The following is a 17,115-nucleotide window of genomic DNA, read 5'->3' on the forward strand; positions in this document are numbered from 1 at the left end:
CAACATTTATTCCAAAAACAGATGACATTTTCTGACCAACAGAAAGTAAATATATTCTTGTACTCGTATTTATAAAACACATTTCATTTTCATACTCTTCAGTATGTACAACATAAACGTTAAGTTCTTCTAGAACTAATGTAAAATATTGAATTTGGTTGTCTGTTGTTTATTTAAATGGATTAATCCTTCAATGGGAAACAGTGCCCGAATCAGTGCAGATTTAGCTTGGACAACGTCAAGTCATTCTCGTCAAGAGGGGACACCGTTATTTTCATTTTGTGCTCCTTGGCCATTTTGAATAACATTACAATGTCCGAGTTTATATAGGCACCCCGCAAAAGTGCCACCGACGATTTTTCGGAAGTCTCAAGCTCCTTCACAAGTTCTTCAACACTGGGATTACATTTGGTTTCATCCTTTACTTCTTTAAACTTCTGGCCTGACAACGCACGAGTCCAAATGTCCTGAGATGCCTCTTTGTATTTTTTGATTTTCTTGTCCAGGTCAGTAATCTTAGCACTGATCTCATTGTTATCGGGCTGCTTGGCTTGAGCCTGCATAAAAATACACCGAGCATCCTTATATTCGCCTAAGGCGGACAGGGCGCAACCTTCCTGGTAGAGGGCCTTACAGGGCCTTAGAGGGCTTATTTTCAGTGAGACGCCGCAAGGCTTTCATCGTAATGCACACGCGTTTGGGATTATGCAATTTATTGTAGCAGATCATCAAGTTTTGCTGGAAAAGTTAAAAAAAAACACATAAGTGGGGATGAGCCACGACGCTACAAGTTGCAAAGTTACATTGAGAGTGATCAACAGAGCGATTTGCTTGCGCTCATCCTTATCAGACGGCAATAGTTTAGAGAGCTTACGGCCCGCTCGAAGGCAGTGACGGCGTTGCGGTAGCGAAAGCGCTTCACACAGTCCTTGCCATGCATGTGCATGTCTAATGCCTTGGGGTAAACTATTGCAAACTTGTCCCGATCCACAGCGGCCATTGACGCGAAGGCATCTGAGTCCCCGATCAATGTGAAGTGAAGAACTTCGATTTTGAAAAGTCCATCTGAACGTGGTTTAATGCGCGGCGGGCAGCCCATCTCGTGAAATAGCAACTTATAGGATATAATAAATTCGGCTTTTTCATATGGGCGCATGGTAAGTACAGCAGCCTGGAGGCCTTCTAGCACATCGCAACCTGCACCGGTCTCAAAATAGAATTTAGTTCGGCGCATCAATGAGGAATCAAAAGGAGAACTCTCGCTTTCCCAATAACCACTATAACGCACAGCGACACGTGCCTTGTCTGGCACCAGACCTCGGCCCTGGTGCCCCTCACGTGTGATGCTCTTAAAAATGTTCTCATTGATCGGCTCCATCAATTTTTTGAGTTCCTCGAACGATTGGGTCGATGGAGAAGCGAGCTCTTCTTCATCAACATCTGGAGCGTTATCACAATCTTCCATTTCGTCGACATTAAAATCATCATCGCCAGCCCCAAATGGCGACTGTTCTACCTCAAATTGTGAGCCAGAGCCAACGAGTTTTCTAGAAGAGTAAGAGGCAGCGTCTAGGCAGCACATGATTATGCAAATGTATCAAATTTCGATGCTTGCCGAAGTTGCAGTGGTTCCTTGAGCATTTGAGGGATATATGAAAAATTATCTTCCATTTTTTCCACACTTTTTCCCAACTTTAACTTGTTTGGGTTAATTACAAAAATGCGCGCTAGGCAGTGACACCTTCAGAAATATACCAAGTATATACCGATGAAAAAACGACCTTAGCCCACTTATGACCTCTTTAATTAAACAGGATAACAAATTGAGTTAAACTGCGGAAAATAATACTGTTTGTAAATCTTTTCTCTGAAATTACAAAAAAAAAAACACACACACGATATCTTTCACTGTAACAGCGCCAAAATGATTCAATTTTCTTTATTTTTGGTGGAATATTAAAAAACCGCCTTGGGCGACAATGGGTTAATCGTTCCGTCGAGGATGGGAAACCATATTTCTCGATTTTGATTCAAGATGTGCTAATTTTAGCCACACCCTTTTATTGAACTTTTTATATAAATAAAAAAATGTTGTAACGAAAAAGGTCGAACTGCCCACAAAGTTTTTTTTCTACACGATTAGCTACTTTTAAGTACTCCTGAGTACATATGTATGTAGATGTGCCAGTTCATAGAACGAATAGATAAAACCACACCATGAAAAACCAATAATTCATTAAACATTTCTAACGCCCCAAATCTATCTGCGTATTTGAAAAGTAATTAAAAAATTTAATTTTGTAGTATAATTAGAAAATCTTTTACCGTTTCTAGTCGCAGGCGACGGATAGAAGTGATATTTATGTGGGGAGTGCTGGTTCCGGCCAAGTGTTCTATGTACCCCTGCAAGCAATCTACGTGGAATCAAAGGATTTATTCTTCTCTTTGCCTGGCTTTCTGGAGCGCCAGTTCCTCTGACTCGGACTCCCTCCCTCGGATCAGCTGCAGTGATGCAGCTCGTTCGAGATCTAGTTCGAAAAAAAAACAATTCTACCTATTGTGCAGTGCGGAAATGAGAATATTTCGCATTGGGCAACCAATTTTTCAGAAAAAGGTTTGTTTTATTCGTTTATATGAACTTTTTATTCAATAAGTGAACGCGAATATTTTCTTTTGGTTTGTGTATCAGTACAAAGCTGAAAACTAAAATGAGGAATGCATTTGCAATGGCCTGGTCATTCATTATGCGAGAGATATGCTATGACTATGTTATAAATATAATAAAGAATTCAATAAAGATGATTACAACTATTTTTTTTAGCAATTTATTCATATCCTTGTTTTGCCTGGTCATCTTCAGGTCGACATCCTCGATTTTATAGTTCATGTTGTCCAGTAGCTCATTTTGCTATTCAATCTCAGTGCCCAAGTCAGTTGCCAAAAACTTCATGCGCGACAAATTGTCACACATATCTTCAAGATTTGAGTCCAACTGGGCTTGAAAAGGGTTGCCAGCCTGAGTCGTCGGCAGATATTTACTGCTGGATTCTCCGCGGATCCGACTTACTGGATGGTTATCGTAGGGCTCAGAGGGTGACATGGGAGCGGATGATCCCCCGAAGACTCCAGCGTTAACATTACTGTTGGCTTCCTGCGAGGATTGACTGGCCGTGGGCGAGGCCGTGGGCGAGGTTGGCTGATCTCGATTGCCTGACAAATAGTTCTTCAGTCCACCGAATACACACTTTAGACAATTCAGATGACGCTGGCTAAAGCGTAAGGTCGAGTTGATTTCATCCAATTGATGTGAGGTCTTTTCCAACTGCTCCCGTTGCTTGGCCAGCTCTATGGCCGTGGCCTTCCCAACCTCCTCGGTTTCGTAGAGCAGACCTGTTTGAGTTTTCGTGTGTGTGATCAATTAACAACGCCCTTAATTGGCGAGCCTTTTCTGAAATTTTTACCCAAGCGTTTTTTCGTCGAGTCTAGAGTACGTTGCTCTATTGCTCGTCTCTTCTCTGCGTACGCCTGCCTCTGAGCTGAGATTGAAGAGGTTGTATAGTCCTCGTCATCATCGTTTTCGAACGGGTTGGTGCTGCGCTGCTGTGGTTTGTGGCTGCTAGCACTTGTTCGCTTGTTCTTCAGAAACAAATCATCATCGACATCTTCGAATCGGTCCACGTCATCAAAGTAATTGTGCACTGGCTGCAGATAATTATTAGCAATGTCGTTGGCAGACTACGCGAGCAAATCGAGCGAGAGGAAAATTTAGTTTTTCAATGTTTTGATGTAGTTTTTTTTTGTTTTTATTTTTATCTGTCTAGCAATGTCGCAATTTAAGTATATCGATAGTTGCTGGTTCATTTCGATCTAGTGGGCGGCGATTATGAATTGAGCTACTATCGAATCATGCTAGGTTAATATACTGTACATGGATGCATTTCCCAAATCGACGTGATATTATTCTGGAGCTGGAGCAGATAAAGAATGTACGAGCAACATGATGGAACTTAAATACAAATAATTCGTCAGTATATTTCGAAATTTGTGACGTATTTTCGGTATATTTCTGATGGTCAAACTGTATATTTTATCAATAAGTCCGCAGTCGCACTGGTCGGCAGGGTGACCGTTTACGGTTTTTTAAAAATATTTTTAGGTATTTTTGAGGTCAAAATTGAACCGACGGTATATTTACGGTATATTGGTATATAATGGTATATTTTGTCAATTTCATCAATCTATAAAATTTCATTTTCAACGGTATATAGAAATCCAATAAAAGCAAGTAAAACCGGATAAAATTAGGTGGGCATGGCTAAATGTTGTATATTCCACGGAATATCAAAAACGAGGAATATGTAAAATAGGACTTGGACTCGTCAGAATATTTACGGTATATTTTTTAAATGCGACGGTATATTATGGTATATTTCTGAGGGTTGGACGGTATATTTTAACGATCAATCCGCGGTCATACTGCTGGTCGGCGTCGCAGTTTTTTACTTTTGTTTGAATTTTAAATGGAATGAAAATTGAATAATAATTTAGCAAATAAAATAGCCATTTAAATTCGTTGCGTCAAGTGTTACATATTGTGTGACTAATACGTTCCACGCATAACATAACCCGCAAAAGAAAATAAACAAATGCAGTGTAATTCACAGCTTGTGGCCGCGTCATGTGTCATAGCGGTATTGATGTCGACGGCGCAGGCAGGACTGCAGCCAGGTGGCAAGATAATCGAACTGGACGAGGATAATTGGCACTTGATGCTCAAGGGAGAATGGATGATTGAATTGTGAGTTAGACAAAGAGACTCGCTGCTCTCTACATCCATCCTTACCTCCCTCCCCGCATGACGTAACGCAGTCGCAGTCCGGTGTGGGGTGTACCTCATGCGGCGTGTAAATGCGGCAACAAGCTTGCAACAACGACCACGCCGGGCAAGCTGGTTTTGTGGAATGTTGCATACCGTTCTTTGTTTCTTTCTGTGCGCAGTGCAGACTCATGCTGGTGACGCAGTCCCATTCCAGAGCCCGTTCCTCCCACCAACCCCTCCCACACTCCCGCACTTCTCGAAGTGTTTTAATGTGTATTTTCAGCTTTGCCCCTTGGTGCCCGGCTTGCAAGAACTTGGGACCCACTTGGGAGCGGTTTGCACGCGTTGCGAAAGATGTCAAAGTGGAGGTTGTCAAAAGCGATGTGACCACATCGCCATCCCTCAGCGGACGTTTCTTTGTCACAGCCTTGCCCACCATCTATCAGTGAGCCATTAATATAACCGTAGAACTGACCAAACAAACACTATCATCTAATGTGATCCTTTGCAGCGTCAAAGATGGCGAATTCCGTCCGTATCGTGGAGCCCGCGACGGGGACGCTCTGCTGTACTTTGTGAAGAAGCAGCAGTGGCAGGAAATTGAGCCGCTTTCCGCCTGGAAGAAGCCCGACACCATACACATGTCCGTGCTTTCCTATTTCTTCAAACTGTCGCACACCCTGAAGGTACGTTCACCTGCTTGAGTGAATTGCGATGAGCAATCCACTGTGTTTATGTCTACTTCTCACACATCAGTTCATTGCATGCGGGATGCGGAAGCTTATCACCGCCAACAGACCCTTGGTGTTGAGAGCTGATTACATTCCATTCCCATTTCCCTCCATTCCCCTCAACTTCAATAACTGTTCTTTCTCTCTCGCTCTTTAAACTTTCTGAGCAATAGCGCTCTCTGCTTAGTAGCTCTCCACTCTGCTCTCTTTTTTTTACCAATTCCGCTTTGAGCGTTGTCTGGCACATTGGTCTGATACCAATTTGTTTTGCAAACAATAGTATATAAATAAATAAATAAATAATAAAATAAAATGGAATACGCTGTGGTCTGTGCCAAAAAAAGCTGTAAGAAGCAGATCACCCACGATCAGCCGAATGTCCCCTGCTGGCTCTGCGACAGCGTAGTGCACGCAAAATGCGCTGGATTTTCTGGCCTCGTGAGTGATGCTATAGCCAAACGTAATGGCTTGCATTACAGTTGCGAGGCATGCCGTGCGGTGGAGAAAGACATGGTGGCTTTCATGAGGCAGACGCGGAGTGGCTTTAAGGAGCTGACCGTTGGTTTTAAAAACCAATACGATCGGCTCCTAGCCATGGAGGCTCAGTTTAGCGGTTTAAAACTGCTGAATGAGTCTCCGAGGCGCAAAAAGGTCACTCCGCGGGATCTGCAATTGCCAACCGTCACTCAGCCGTGCGCCGCCGAAAAACTGACTCCGACCACTCCAAGTGTGCAGCAGTTGATCTCGTTTGCCACTCCAAGGGCAACGACAGCTGCTGGCGACGCAGATTCGGTAGCCGAATTCATCGCCTCGGAGAATGTGCAGCCAAGTACGTCTGCAGCGTCCGTGTCCGTGGTGTCCGCAAGTTCGCTAGTTGTCCCGTCTATACCGATCCCACCAGTAAATAGACGTTCCGGACCTCCGGATATTGCCACCACAGGTACTAGGCCTGTGGTGACTAAACCACTGGTGGGAGTCCCACCAAAACGACAAGTTTTTGTTTCACGGCTGGCCCCTGACCTCACATCTAATGATGTAATTGCTTTTATTCAAAGCAAAATAAAAGCCGTGGGTTTAAAGGTGGAGAAATTTAACTTCTCTTATGCCAGGGAGATAGCCTCGTTTAAGATAAGCATCTCCCCAACTCAATTTGACACCATTTGCTCCGCCAAATTTTGGCCGGAGCATTTGGTGGTGAAGGAGTTTAAGGCTAAGAAGAAGAATAGGCCCCCCATATCCCTTCCAAACCTTTCCAGTGTGCCACCCTCAACCTCAACCTCAACTTCCTCTTCCTCAACTTCCCGTCTTGCTTCCACCTTTCCAAAAAACTAACTTCTCTTTTAGTAACCTATCAGAATGTAAGAGGCTTGGGTAGTAAGCTCAGCATTCTTTTCCGGGATAGTGTTGCATTTGCTTCCCACGTTATTGTGTTTACTGAAACCTGGTTAAAGCCGGACATTCTTAGTTCCGAGGTTTTGCCAAGTCGGTACAAATTTTTTAGAAAGGACCGTTCGTCTCGACGTGCAGGAGGGGTTCTGATTGCAGTGTACTCTAACTTCACGTCGGAATACTTCACAGTCCAAGTTCAACAGGAACTGGAATTCCTGTGTGTAAAACTTACTCTTCCCGCTTTCGCTATATTCATTACTTGCTCGTATATCCCACCTTCTTCGGATATTTCAATTTATGAGCAGCACTTGTCCGCTTTAACCGCTGTTTCTTCCTCTCTATCTGATAAAGATCGTATGATAGTTCTTGGTGACTTCAACTTGCCAGGAACTGTTTGGTCTTCGGTAAACGAGTCTAGTATCCTAGTGCCCATGTCACGACATGACTTTGTTGACGGCTTGCTTGACCTATCCCTGTCTCAAGTCAACCATGTGAATAATTCCTTGGGTCGATTGCTTGATCTGTGCTTTGTATCGGATCCGACCATAGTGTTGTTAACCCGAGCCCTTCCGCTCACTATACCTGAAGACGCCTACCACCCTACTTTCGAGGTGTCGCTAGATATAGGACCAACTGTATTGGATCGGTCGAGTAGGCTGCCCGAACGTGTCCGCTGCTTTCGTAAAGCCGAGTTTGCGAAGCTTAATAACCTCATTAGGGATTTTGATTGGTCCGCTTTGTACTTGTGCACTGATATCATAAAAGGCACAAACATTTTTTACAATGCTCTTGGCACATTTTTCGTTTCTTGTGTCCCGCTTTCTTGTCCGACTAGATCTGGAAAACCCCCTTGGTTTACCAAAGAGTTATCCAGTCTAAAAAACTTAAAATCAAGACTTTATAAAAAATTTCAAGAAGTGGGTTCTCCTACTTCTCACTCTCGCTATGTATTAGCTCGGTCAAACTTTTCAGTTCTTAATGCTCAATGCTATAAGAACTACCTATCTCGATGCAGAATACGTTTTTCTCAGGACCCTAAACAGTTTTACAGCTTCGTAAACAGTAAGCGTAGAACGTCCGCACACCCATCCTCGCTATCATTTTGTAATACGTCGGCAAATAATGATCAGGCAATTGCCGATCTTTTTGCCCAATTCTTCCAAACCACCTATTCTGAGGAAAGCTACTCTGGTCATCCGTACCCATACGGTTTACCGAGGTCGAACGGCATTTTCAGTCCCTTGTTAAATGAATGTTCCCTACTTCATGATCTTCGACTAGTTAAGCCGGTGTTTTCACCGGGTCCAGACGGGGTTCCAGGTTGTGTACTCAGGTACTGCGCCGAGGCTCTGTGTGGACCTTTGCTTAAACTATTCACCCTGTCCATTGATTCTTCTTGCTTCCCCCCGATCTGGAAGGAATCGTTTATAATTCCTCTCCATAAAAAAGGTAGCAAGTCTGATGCAAAAAATTATAGAGGTATAGCAAAGTTATCCGCTATTCCTAAAATGTTTGAGAGGGTTTTAACTCCGCACTTGCAACATCTCTGCAAGTCACTTATATCTCCAACTCAGCATGGATTTATAAGGCGGCGATCAACCACCACGAACTTGTTAGAGTTTACCTCTTTCATTATTAAAGGCTTTCAAGGTAACTTACAGACGGATGTTATTTACACCGACTTTAGTAAAGCATTCGACTCTGTAAACCATTCCCTTTTAGCGCATAAACTTGACCTTTTAGGGTTTCCGCCCAACCTCCTGAGATGGATTTCTAGCTATCTTTGTTCTAGGTCTCAAAGAGTCCTCTTCAAAAACTCCCTCTCTTTCCCAGTAAAGGTTTCTTCGGGAGTACCACAAGGCAGCCATCTAGGCCCCTTACTCTTCACACTCTTTATTAATGACTTACCTTCAGTATTAACATACTCTCGAGTACTTATGTATGCGGATGATGTTAAACTCTGTGTCCAGTACAAGGACATTTCATTTCATTCTCGCTTGCAATCCGATCTCAATAACTTTCAGTCATGGTGTTGTGCAAACTTGTTACACCTTAATGCCTCGAAATGCAAAGTTATGACATTTCATCGTTCTAGCCCTTTGTTGGCTCCTTACACCCTATTTGGTGGTTCTCTTGAGAGAATTACCCTGGTGGATGATCTGGGTGTTATGTTAGACCCCAAGTTAAAGTTTTCCGAACACATTTCTACCATGGTAAATAAGGCCATGAGCGTGCTTGGGTTTATAAAGAGGTGGTCAAAGGAATTTGACGACCCCTATATAACAAAGACTCTCTATACCTCGCTTGTTCGTCCGATCTTAGAATACGGCTCCTGTGTATGGTGCCCTCAGTACAAAGTACACCAGGACCGTATAGAATCAGTACAGAAAAACTTTTTACTCTTTGCTCTGCGGGGCCTTAACTGGGATGCGGGTGTAAGACTCCCATCTTACTCTAGTAGACTACTATTAGTAAACCTCCCATCCTTAGTTAACCGTAGAAAAATGCTTGGTGTGATATTTATGCACAACTTGATCAGGGGTGACATAGACAGCCCTGATCTGTTGAGCCGCATAAACTTCACGATTCCTATTAGACTGACTAGAAATTTTATACCGTTGTTCCTTCCACATTGTAGATCGAATTATTCCTTGCATGAACCGTTTAGGGTCTTATGCTCGGATTATAATTCCCTCTACCATATTATATCCACCACTAATTCTCTTCCTCTTATTAAATTATTAATCCTTACACACCTTTCTATTAATTAGTTACTGTAGGGGTATTTGTACTTTGTTTGCATGCTTAGTTTCTTAGTAAGTTTAGTACTAATTTTCCTCGAATGTTAGTCTAATAGCTATCTTTCTTGCATGTTCGCGTTTGGTTCGGCTACGCGCCGCGCGTCATGCGGCAGCGCCCCTCGGTCGGTTGGGCGGGAGGAGGGCTGCGTTTTGCCTGGGATCCGCGCGTAACAGCCTTCTGCTGGTGTCACACGGGCCACTTGACGGTGCAGTAACTGCATCGCCTCTTGAAAGATGCAGTCATTGCATGTCAACGTCCACACATTTGCTAATTGACTCATAATTCTGGTCTTTGCTCTCTGCATTGCTTCGTGTTTGTTGTTCATATACTAATAGCACACGCAAAAAATCTTTAAGGACTTCAACGGACGCCTTCAAGAGGAATACGGACTGCCCACATGGGGCTCCTATGCTCTGTTTGCAATCGCCACCATCTTCGTTGGAGCTGCATTGGGACTGCTGCTCGTGTGCCTTGTGGACTTTGTGTATCCACCCAAGAAATCGCAGCGACAAACCTTCTCCGAGTCTCAGGATAATCTAGCTGAGGGCGTTGTAGATCTGGCCACCGAGGAAATCGAAGATGATGGCGAGGCTGACGACGATGATGATGAGGAGCAGCAGCGTGACAGCGTCGACGAAGAAGAGCCGGAAGACGAGAAGGAGGACGATAAAGCTGATAATGATGGTGAGCCGGAGAAGACCGACAAAGAAGTAGCGAAGCAGGGCGGCGATGCCGTGCCAGAAAAACTCGAAAAGACAGAGCAAGTGCGCAAGCGCAAACCTCGTAAGGCGGATTAGATCCAGTCGGTCTCAGTAATTGGACCAGCAGCAAAAGACTAACAACCTGAAATAGAATCGAGAAAAATAGCATTTTTCAAAGAAAATTGTTTTCACATATACTTTCAGCATGTCAGGTCCTCTGCTCTGCGCACAAAAAAAATATTTTCCACACTTAATACCAGCATTAAAAGCAAAGACAGATTCCACGTGCTATGGCACCTTGACATGTATGAATTTCTTAAATATGGAAACTGTAAACGAAACGTAACAATAACTAACTTAAACCTTAGTCGTACACTTTCATTTTTGTTGCAAAAGCCTTGTGTTCATAATTGTTTTCCTTCTCGATAATGTAACAAGCATTCTCTAAGCATTTCATTATGTATTTGAATTTGAATCAAATTTCAAAAATGATGTATTAAAATGTATTAAAAAATAAATTTAAACAAACCGTAATAACCGAATGTAACTTTTAATTCATTTTTTCTGAGCATCATAACTGAATGTCGCATTCAACCACAGGTACATATGGCAAATCCCGGTAATAAAGGTCTTAATATCGAAGCTAGGATACTATGTACTTATGTATGTATAGACACGTTCTAGCCATTTTGTTAGGATCAATAATCCAAATTACCTTTTAACCATTGCCTTTTTGTTTAAAATCCATTTTTCTTTTTTAAGATATTTTATCCAAGAAAGTCTCCACTAAAGTAAAATAATTTATTTGTAATTTGTTCCTTTAAAAATAAATACAACGAGGGGGAACGTTGTGAGTTGCTGCGGACACCGCAACTCTACAGTTATACCCGATACTTAGTCAGTATGGCTCTCCTCCGGCAGACGCCGCTAATATTAAACGACACGACAAAGAGTGCGTGCGAGAGAGACAGAAAATCAGTCTGAGCGTGACGTCGGGCGCTGCGTAGCCAGTGCAAATTGATTTGTTCCTTTTGGGTATAAAAATGATCCGATCTGATCCAGATTCAGCGGTCTGATAGATATGGTCATTATCTATGATTCTGCGTTTTTAGTTTTCTCGAATCTGCAATATTGTGGATGCAACAGATTTTCGTCCTTTGTGGGGGCGGAAGGGGGCGAAATTCTGAGATATACGTTTTATAGTGTGAGATCTAACAGAAGTGCGGATACCAAATTTGGTTACTCTAGCCTTAATAGTCTCTGAGATTTGTGGATGCCCCAGATTTTCGTCCTTTGCGGGGGCGGAAGGGGGTGTGGCGAAATTTGGACACGAATCGGTCAAGGTCCGATATCACAGGAGTGTGGATACCAAATTTGGTTGCTCTGGCTCTTATAGGTTCTGAGATCCTTGAACTCATATTTTGCAATTGACAAAACCGACCATGAAACCTGTGTGTTAGAGAGAGACAGAGCGAGAAAGAATGAAATTGTTTTCTTGATTCTGGCTATAATCATTATACGATCTGGTTCAGATTTTGCACTGTAGAAGATATGGTCATCCTCACCGATTCTGCGTTTTTGGTTTTATCGTATCTTTAAAAATGTGGATGCCACAGGTTTTAGGCCTTTGTGGGGGCGGAAGTGGGCGGGGCGAAGTTTTGAAATATTTTTGTAGCAGTGACATATCACAGAAGTCTGGATCCAAAACATCGTTGCTCTAGCTCTTATAGTCTTTGAGCACTAGGCGCTGAAGGGGACGGACGGACGGACGGACAGACAGACAGGGCTCAATCGACTCGGCTATTGATGCTGATCAAGAATATATATACTTTATGGGGTCGGAAACGATTCCTTCTGGACGTTACACACATCCACTTTTACCACAAATCTAATATACCCCAATACTCATTTTGAGTATCGGGTATAAAAATATTGAATGATATAAATGTTTCGATTTTATTTTCTTACATTTTCGTTCAGTTTATTGTAGGAGAATATAAAAAAAAGAAATAATCCCTGCAATTTCGATATAGTTAAGGGCTACAGATAATGGAGAGATAAGTGAGAGTGTGTGGGCCAAAGGTTTTTCAATTTCCAATAAATAGTATTTGCCAAAAGTAGGAAAAAACTGTCACTATTGCTTATAATAGTTGGTTTGTTGTGTCATACAAATACATATGTGTATATAATAGTCCTATAAAAGAGTACAAAATGATCATACAAATATGTTTATATAAAAGGTGATTCATCTTAAGCGTTGATCTGCCTGATCTGCGTTGGCACTTGTGATTTAAGTCGGAATTAACTGGTTTAATTAAAACATTTTGATTGTTAACAAATAACGTTTCTTTCAAAAAATTGCTATGGCTATTGTTCGGTTTATCTGGGGGATCATCAGGATAAGGTACTTGTGGTGTGTGTGTATATAATTAATTTCTTATATATTAAATATATATTTGTTTGGTTGTAAAAGTTGTACTATTGCAGCGTATGGAGGAGTTTTTTGTGGGATAGTTTTGGGATCAGGATCAGGAGAAATAGGGATTGGTTTGTTTCGGGTGTGTGTTTTCAAATACTTTAAGTAATTGTCTGTGCGTGGTTTGGAAATTTTGCTGTTGTGAATTTTACGCGCAGGCTGGCCTTCAGTTAATTCGTATTCCGTTCAGAATGATGTGATGTCAACAAAAACAATTGTTAATTACTTTGAAATATTTAAAAATCAATCGTCGTCGTGCGCCTCAAATGCAACTGAAAGCAGACTCCCCAAATCTCGAACATTTTGCATTATGTTACAAGGCTTTTGTGTGGCTTTGCTTTCAGCTTCAGATATTTGTTGTAAAATTAACGTGGTAACTTTTTAACATAGGCGCACTTCTGGCTAAATATACTACTACTAAAAACTAACTGCGGTATGAGTGTGTGTAGTGCTGTTGCTAGATGGTTTGGGGGCAAATTTTTGTTGGGATAAAAATTGGAGAATTTTGTAAACCGGTCTATTGCTTAACATTGCAGGTTTTTGTCCGTCGTCGCTCGGCCCCGTGCGTGCAACGAAGGCAGGCGTGCAACGAGGACAAGTAAAAAATCGTAGCAAACTAGTTTGGTTGGTAGTGGCCGCCAGGGCAGCAAAGGAGCGAAAAAGGACTCCTCCGGCTGCTAGGCCACGAAATCGAGCGGCCTGTTGAAGCCACCCTTGCGGTTCATATACTGGCGATACTTGCGCTTGAGGATTACGTGCACTTCACCGACATCATTGCCCTCGACCTTCTTGTTCTTAGTGGTGTCGAACGTGCAGAAACCCATAGTCTTGAGCATCTCAACCTCTTCCGGTGATTTACCCTCCAGATCGGCATCATTGATCTGGGGACGATCAGCAGCTGCTTCAGCAGCGGCCGCTGCTTTGTTCCGTGTGGTTCGCCTGGACGTTGATGGTCCCGAGCTGCTGTTGTTGCTGCTGCTATTTCCGCCGCCAGCAGCACCGCCGCCGCCGCCTCTCGAACGTGATCTGCAAATTGGGAATTTCAGCTTTGGTGAGTGACAGTTTCGTTCTGCAGTGGAAGATGATTACGTTTGGGTCGAGAAAAGCTTGACAATTAATTGGGGCAGCCTGGAATCGCATTGCATCGGGCTGTGCAATTGGAAGTTTGTTATTTAATTACGGAAAGGAAATATGATACCCAGAAGAACGAGAACCAGTCCGGGCACTTCATTAAAGGGTCGTATGGAATCGTATGTCTATCATAGCTAGGGCATAAACAACATATTGACTAAACGGATCTAATGTGTTTCGTATTGCTTTTTTGTATTTCGCATTACGCTCTTAAATGACATTGTATAGAAGATAACAAAGATATCGCTTAGATCAAGTACATATATAAGGGTTTGATTAAAACGGAATGTCCGCCTAGGACATGTCCTCAATCAGGGCCGCGCGTAATTTGGTTGTCACCGCAGCCGGCTGTGCCTGATTCAGCTTAAAGACGCTCTCAATCACCGATATCTCTGTGGCTGTTGTGTTCATGCCCACAAAGGAGAGCCAATCGTTGACCACCATGCCGGCCGCGAGGACCTCGCTACCACGGTTCACCGTTCCAGCTACGAGTGGAACCTGCAGCAGAGAAGACAGCTCGTCCTGGTCCTGTATGCTCGTCTTGGGATGCACCATGCCTCCCTGGTTGCTCAGTACAGTGTAGGAGCCGACCAAGGTGTTGTCGGCAATGGTCTGGCGAAAGACCTCCACATTGAGGACGTCCCCGATAATCTCCTCTGTCTCCTTGTCCAAATCAGGGTGAACAAGGGCCACATAATCGTTGCAGGCCACCACGTTGCCCAGGGCTGAGAGACGCTCCTCCACCCGCTGGATCTTTACGGCGTCTGGCAGACTATTGCGCAGATGCTGCAGCTCTTCGTCTGTGGTCGAATTGGGCACCAGCAGCCCGTTGCGGTTGCCGACAGTGAGGCGTCCGATGATGCGACAGCCTCCCACATTTGCATGCACTACCGGAATGGTCTCGGCCAATTCGGCCTCGAAAGCACTGTAGAAGGTCTCGGAGCCGCCAATAGCGACTAGACAATATGTATTTGTGAGTTTGGTGAAGACGCCGATGTCATCGTTGTTCTCGAATTGCACGCGAAGCGCCATTTTTACTGTCTTTTAAATTCGGTTCTTCCTCTGTGTTTGTTGAGTGGAGTGGTGTGTATTCGGCTTGACTGAGCCCGAATCTAACTAGTTTCTAGATATGTTTTATACTATTTTCAGTGATTTTGTTCGACGTTGTGATGAAATTCGGATAAATTTCACTTCACGTGGTAATTTTTTAGGGCGCCGACAGAGCTGCAAAAGAACCGATGACCTGCTCGATAGCTCTCTCGTGGAAAAACTATTGAATGCCCTATCGATATTTTGTAACTTCCGTGTTTATGCCCCACCACCCCCACTACCAATACATAATGTGTATGGATAAATAATATTGGGGATATTACTTTTTATACTTATCGTTTGGCTTGGTTTTTGGTACACTACACTTTGTTATTCATCTAGAACGCCGTCCTCCTCCGCGCGCACGATCTCTGTCACGGCTGCGACTCCTCTCGCGTTCACGATCGCGGTCACGACGACCGCTGCTGCTGCTCTCTTTCTGCGCCTCTCTTTCTCTGGATCGTCGTTCGCGTCTCTTTTTTCTCTCTGTGCGCTCTTTTTCACATCTTCTGTGGGCTAGAGAGGCGGGACTGCGACTTCGACCCATTTTTCCACACTTTCTTCTGCGTTTGTTTGGGGGTTCTGAAACGTTTAAAGTTATGCCTAAATAGAAGTCACACGAATAACTGACAGCCCAGAGTATGGTAATCGGTAAAAGTGCCACTCTCACCGTTGCTTTATGCTGTGTCTAGCATTATTTGGGCGACACCGGCATCGGGTAAAAACGCGCTAAACTTTAAACTAAAACGTAAAAAAACAACCTCACGGCGCGACGTTGTCGTCAGTGTGACCGCGGACGTATTAGTCAAATATACCTTCTCACCTTTTCATATACCAAAATATACCGCCTCATTTTAAAAATGTACCGTAAATATACTGAAGACTTCAAGTTATATTTTACATATTCCTCGTTTTTTGTATTCCTTGGAGTATTACTAACTATATAGAACATTTAGCCATGCCCACATAATTTTATCCGATTATTGAATCTATTTTTAAATTGACTGGTTTATTTTAAACACTTGCTTTTATTGCATTTTGCGTAAAAAAAAGGTTTTAGCGAAAATGGTCAAACAAAAAAAGGTCACACAAAAAATCGAAAGGGGATAGTCGTTCCAGTGGCTAAATTTCTTTATTCCCTTGAATAATTCTGGCTAACTAAAACCCTTAGTTCTGCCCACATAATTTCAGACTGTTGATGAATAAATTTTCTTCCAGATTGGTTAGCTTTTAGTCGTTGCTTTTATTGTATTTTGGCTAAAACAAGGTTTAAACAAAATAGTTCAACAGAAAAAAAGTCGCAATGTTGCTGGTATTTGAAGACGTGATGCGTGTATAGGCCTTTGTATACCCTATTTCGTTAATTTCCTATGAAGATCAAACGTAATTTATTAAGACCTTTTCTCAAATTGATATTCTTTAGTCATATTCAAGTACATTATTAGTATCTTTTATATATTTATCTCGATCCTGATACCTACGCAGACTGGGATGACACAAATTTTCTCAATTTTATAACATCCATTTCCCCCAGGGTATGTGTTCATGGAATGGGAATCATTGTTCATACCCGATTCAAATAAATATCGAAATATACGGTCTCATCTTCAAAATATACCGACGTATTATTCATATTCCTCGTTTTTGATATTCCTTGGAATATTACTAGCTGTATAGAACATTTTGCCATGCCCACATAATTTTATCCGATTAGTGAATCTATTTTTAAATTGACTTGTTTATTTTAAACACTTGCTTTTATTACATTTGGCGTAAAAAGAGGTTTTAGCGAAAATGGTCAAACAAAAAAAACCTAAGAGAGAGAATCGTTCCTGTTTCTAAATTTTGATATTCCGTTGAATAATGCGGCTAACTAAAACCTTCGGCCCTGCCCACATAGTTATATCGCATTGATGAATACATTTTTTACAAAATTAACTACTTTTAAGTACTCCCATTCATTGTATATTGACTAAA

At 42.5% G+C, this 17,115-nt stretch overlaps 4 protein-coding genes and 1 pseudogene across 7 annotated transcripts; 1 reads left to right on the forward strand and 4 right to left on the reverse strand.

The window, feature by feature from the left end:
• Nucleotides 1-27: 27 nt before the first annotated feature.
• LOC117190262 (inactive peptidyl-prolyl cis-trans isomerase shutdown-like) lies at nt 28-1,597 on the reverse strand. The gene is made up of 2 exons (XM_033395318.1): nt 804-1,597; nt 28-738 (listed from the first exon to the last, which is right to left on the reverse strand). The coding sequence occupies exon 1, from the start codon at nt 1,580-1,582 to the stop codon at nt 815-817; it is 768 nt and encodes a 255-aa protein (XP_033251209.1). The 5' UTR covers nt 1,583-1,597; the 3' UTR covers nt 28-738; nt 804-814.
• A 1,106-nt stretch (nt 1,598-2,703) lies between these two features.
• Nucleotides 2,704-3,999, reverse strand: LOC117191694 (annotated as a pseudogene).
• A 479-nt stretch (nt 4,000-4,478) lies between these two features.
• On the forward strand, nt 4,479-10,831 carry LOC117190248 (thioredoxin-related transmembrane protein 1-like). Of its 2 annotated transcripts, none has more exons than XM_033395301.1 (4): nt 4,479-4,798; nt 5,103-5,264; nt 5,331-5,505; nt 10,077-10,831. In XM_033395301.1, the coding sequence occupies exons 1-4, from the start codon at nt 4,647-4,649 to the stop codon at nt 10,536-10,538; spliced, it is 951 nt and encodes a 316-aa protein (XP_033251192.1). In that variant the 5' UTR covers nt 4,479-4,646; the 3' UTR covers nt 10,539-10,831. The 2 variants fall into 2 exon arrangements, with proteins under 2 accessions (XP_033251192.1, XP_033251193.1); XM_033395302.1 differs by having other exon boundaries at nt 4,481-4,798; nt 10,098-10,831.
• Nucleotides 10,832-12,374: 1,543 nt separating this feature from the next.
• LOC117190274 (U4/U6.U5 small nuclear ribonucleoprotein 27 kDa protein-like) lies at nt 12,375-15,916 on the reverse strand. Of its 3 annotated transcripts, none has more exons than XM_033395348.1 (3): nt 15,809-15,916; nt 15,477-15,741; nt 12,375-13,944 (listed from the first exon to the last, which is right to left on the reverse strand). In XM_033395348.1, the coding sequence occupies exons 2-3, from the start codon at nt 15,683-15,685 to the stop codon at nt 13,596-13,598; spliced, it is 558 nt and encodes a 185-aa protein (XP_033251239.1). In that variant the 5' UTR covers nt 15,686-15,741; nt 15,809-15,916; the 3' UTR covers nt 12,375-13,595. The 3 variants fall into 3 exon arrangements, with proteins under 3 accessions (XP_033251239.1, XP_033251240.1, XP_033251241.1); XM_033395349.1 differs by having other exon boundaries at nt 15,477-15,720; nt 15,809-15,912; XM_033395350.1 differs by lacking the exon at nt 15,809-15,916 and having other exon boundaries at nt 15,463-15,540.
• On the reverse strand, nt 14,221-15,283 carry LOC117190264 (eukaryotic translation initiation factor 6). Its single transcript, XM_033395321.1, has one exon. The coding sequence runs from the start codon at nt 15,079-15,081 to the stop codon at nt 14,344-14,346; it is 738 nt and encodes a 245-aa protein (XP_033251212.1). The 5' UTR covers nt 15,082-15,283; the 3' UTR covers nt 14,221-14,343.
• Nucleotides 15,917-17,115: the final 1,199 nt, after the last annotated feature.

Source organism: Drosophila miranda (assembly GCF_003369915.1).
Source record: "Drosophila miranda strain MSH22 chromosome Y unlocalized genomic scaffold, D.miranda_PacBio2.1 Contig_Y1_pilon, whole genome shotgun sequence".
Lineage (NCBI taxonomy): Eukaryota > Metazoa > Arthropoda > Insecta > Diptera > Drosophilidae > Drosophila > Drosophila miranda.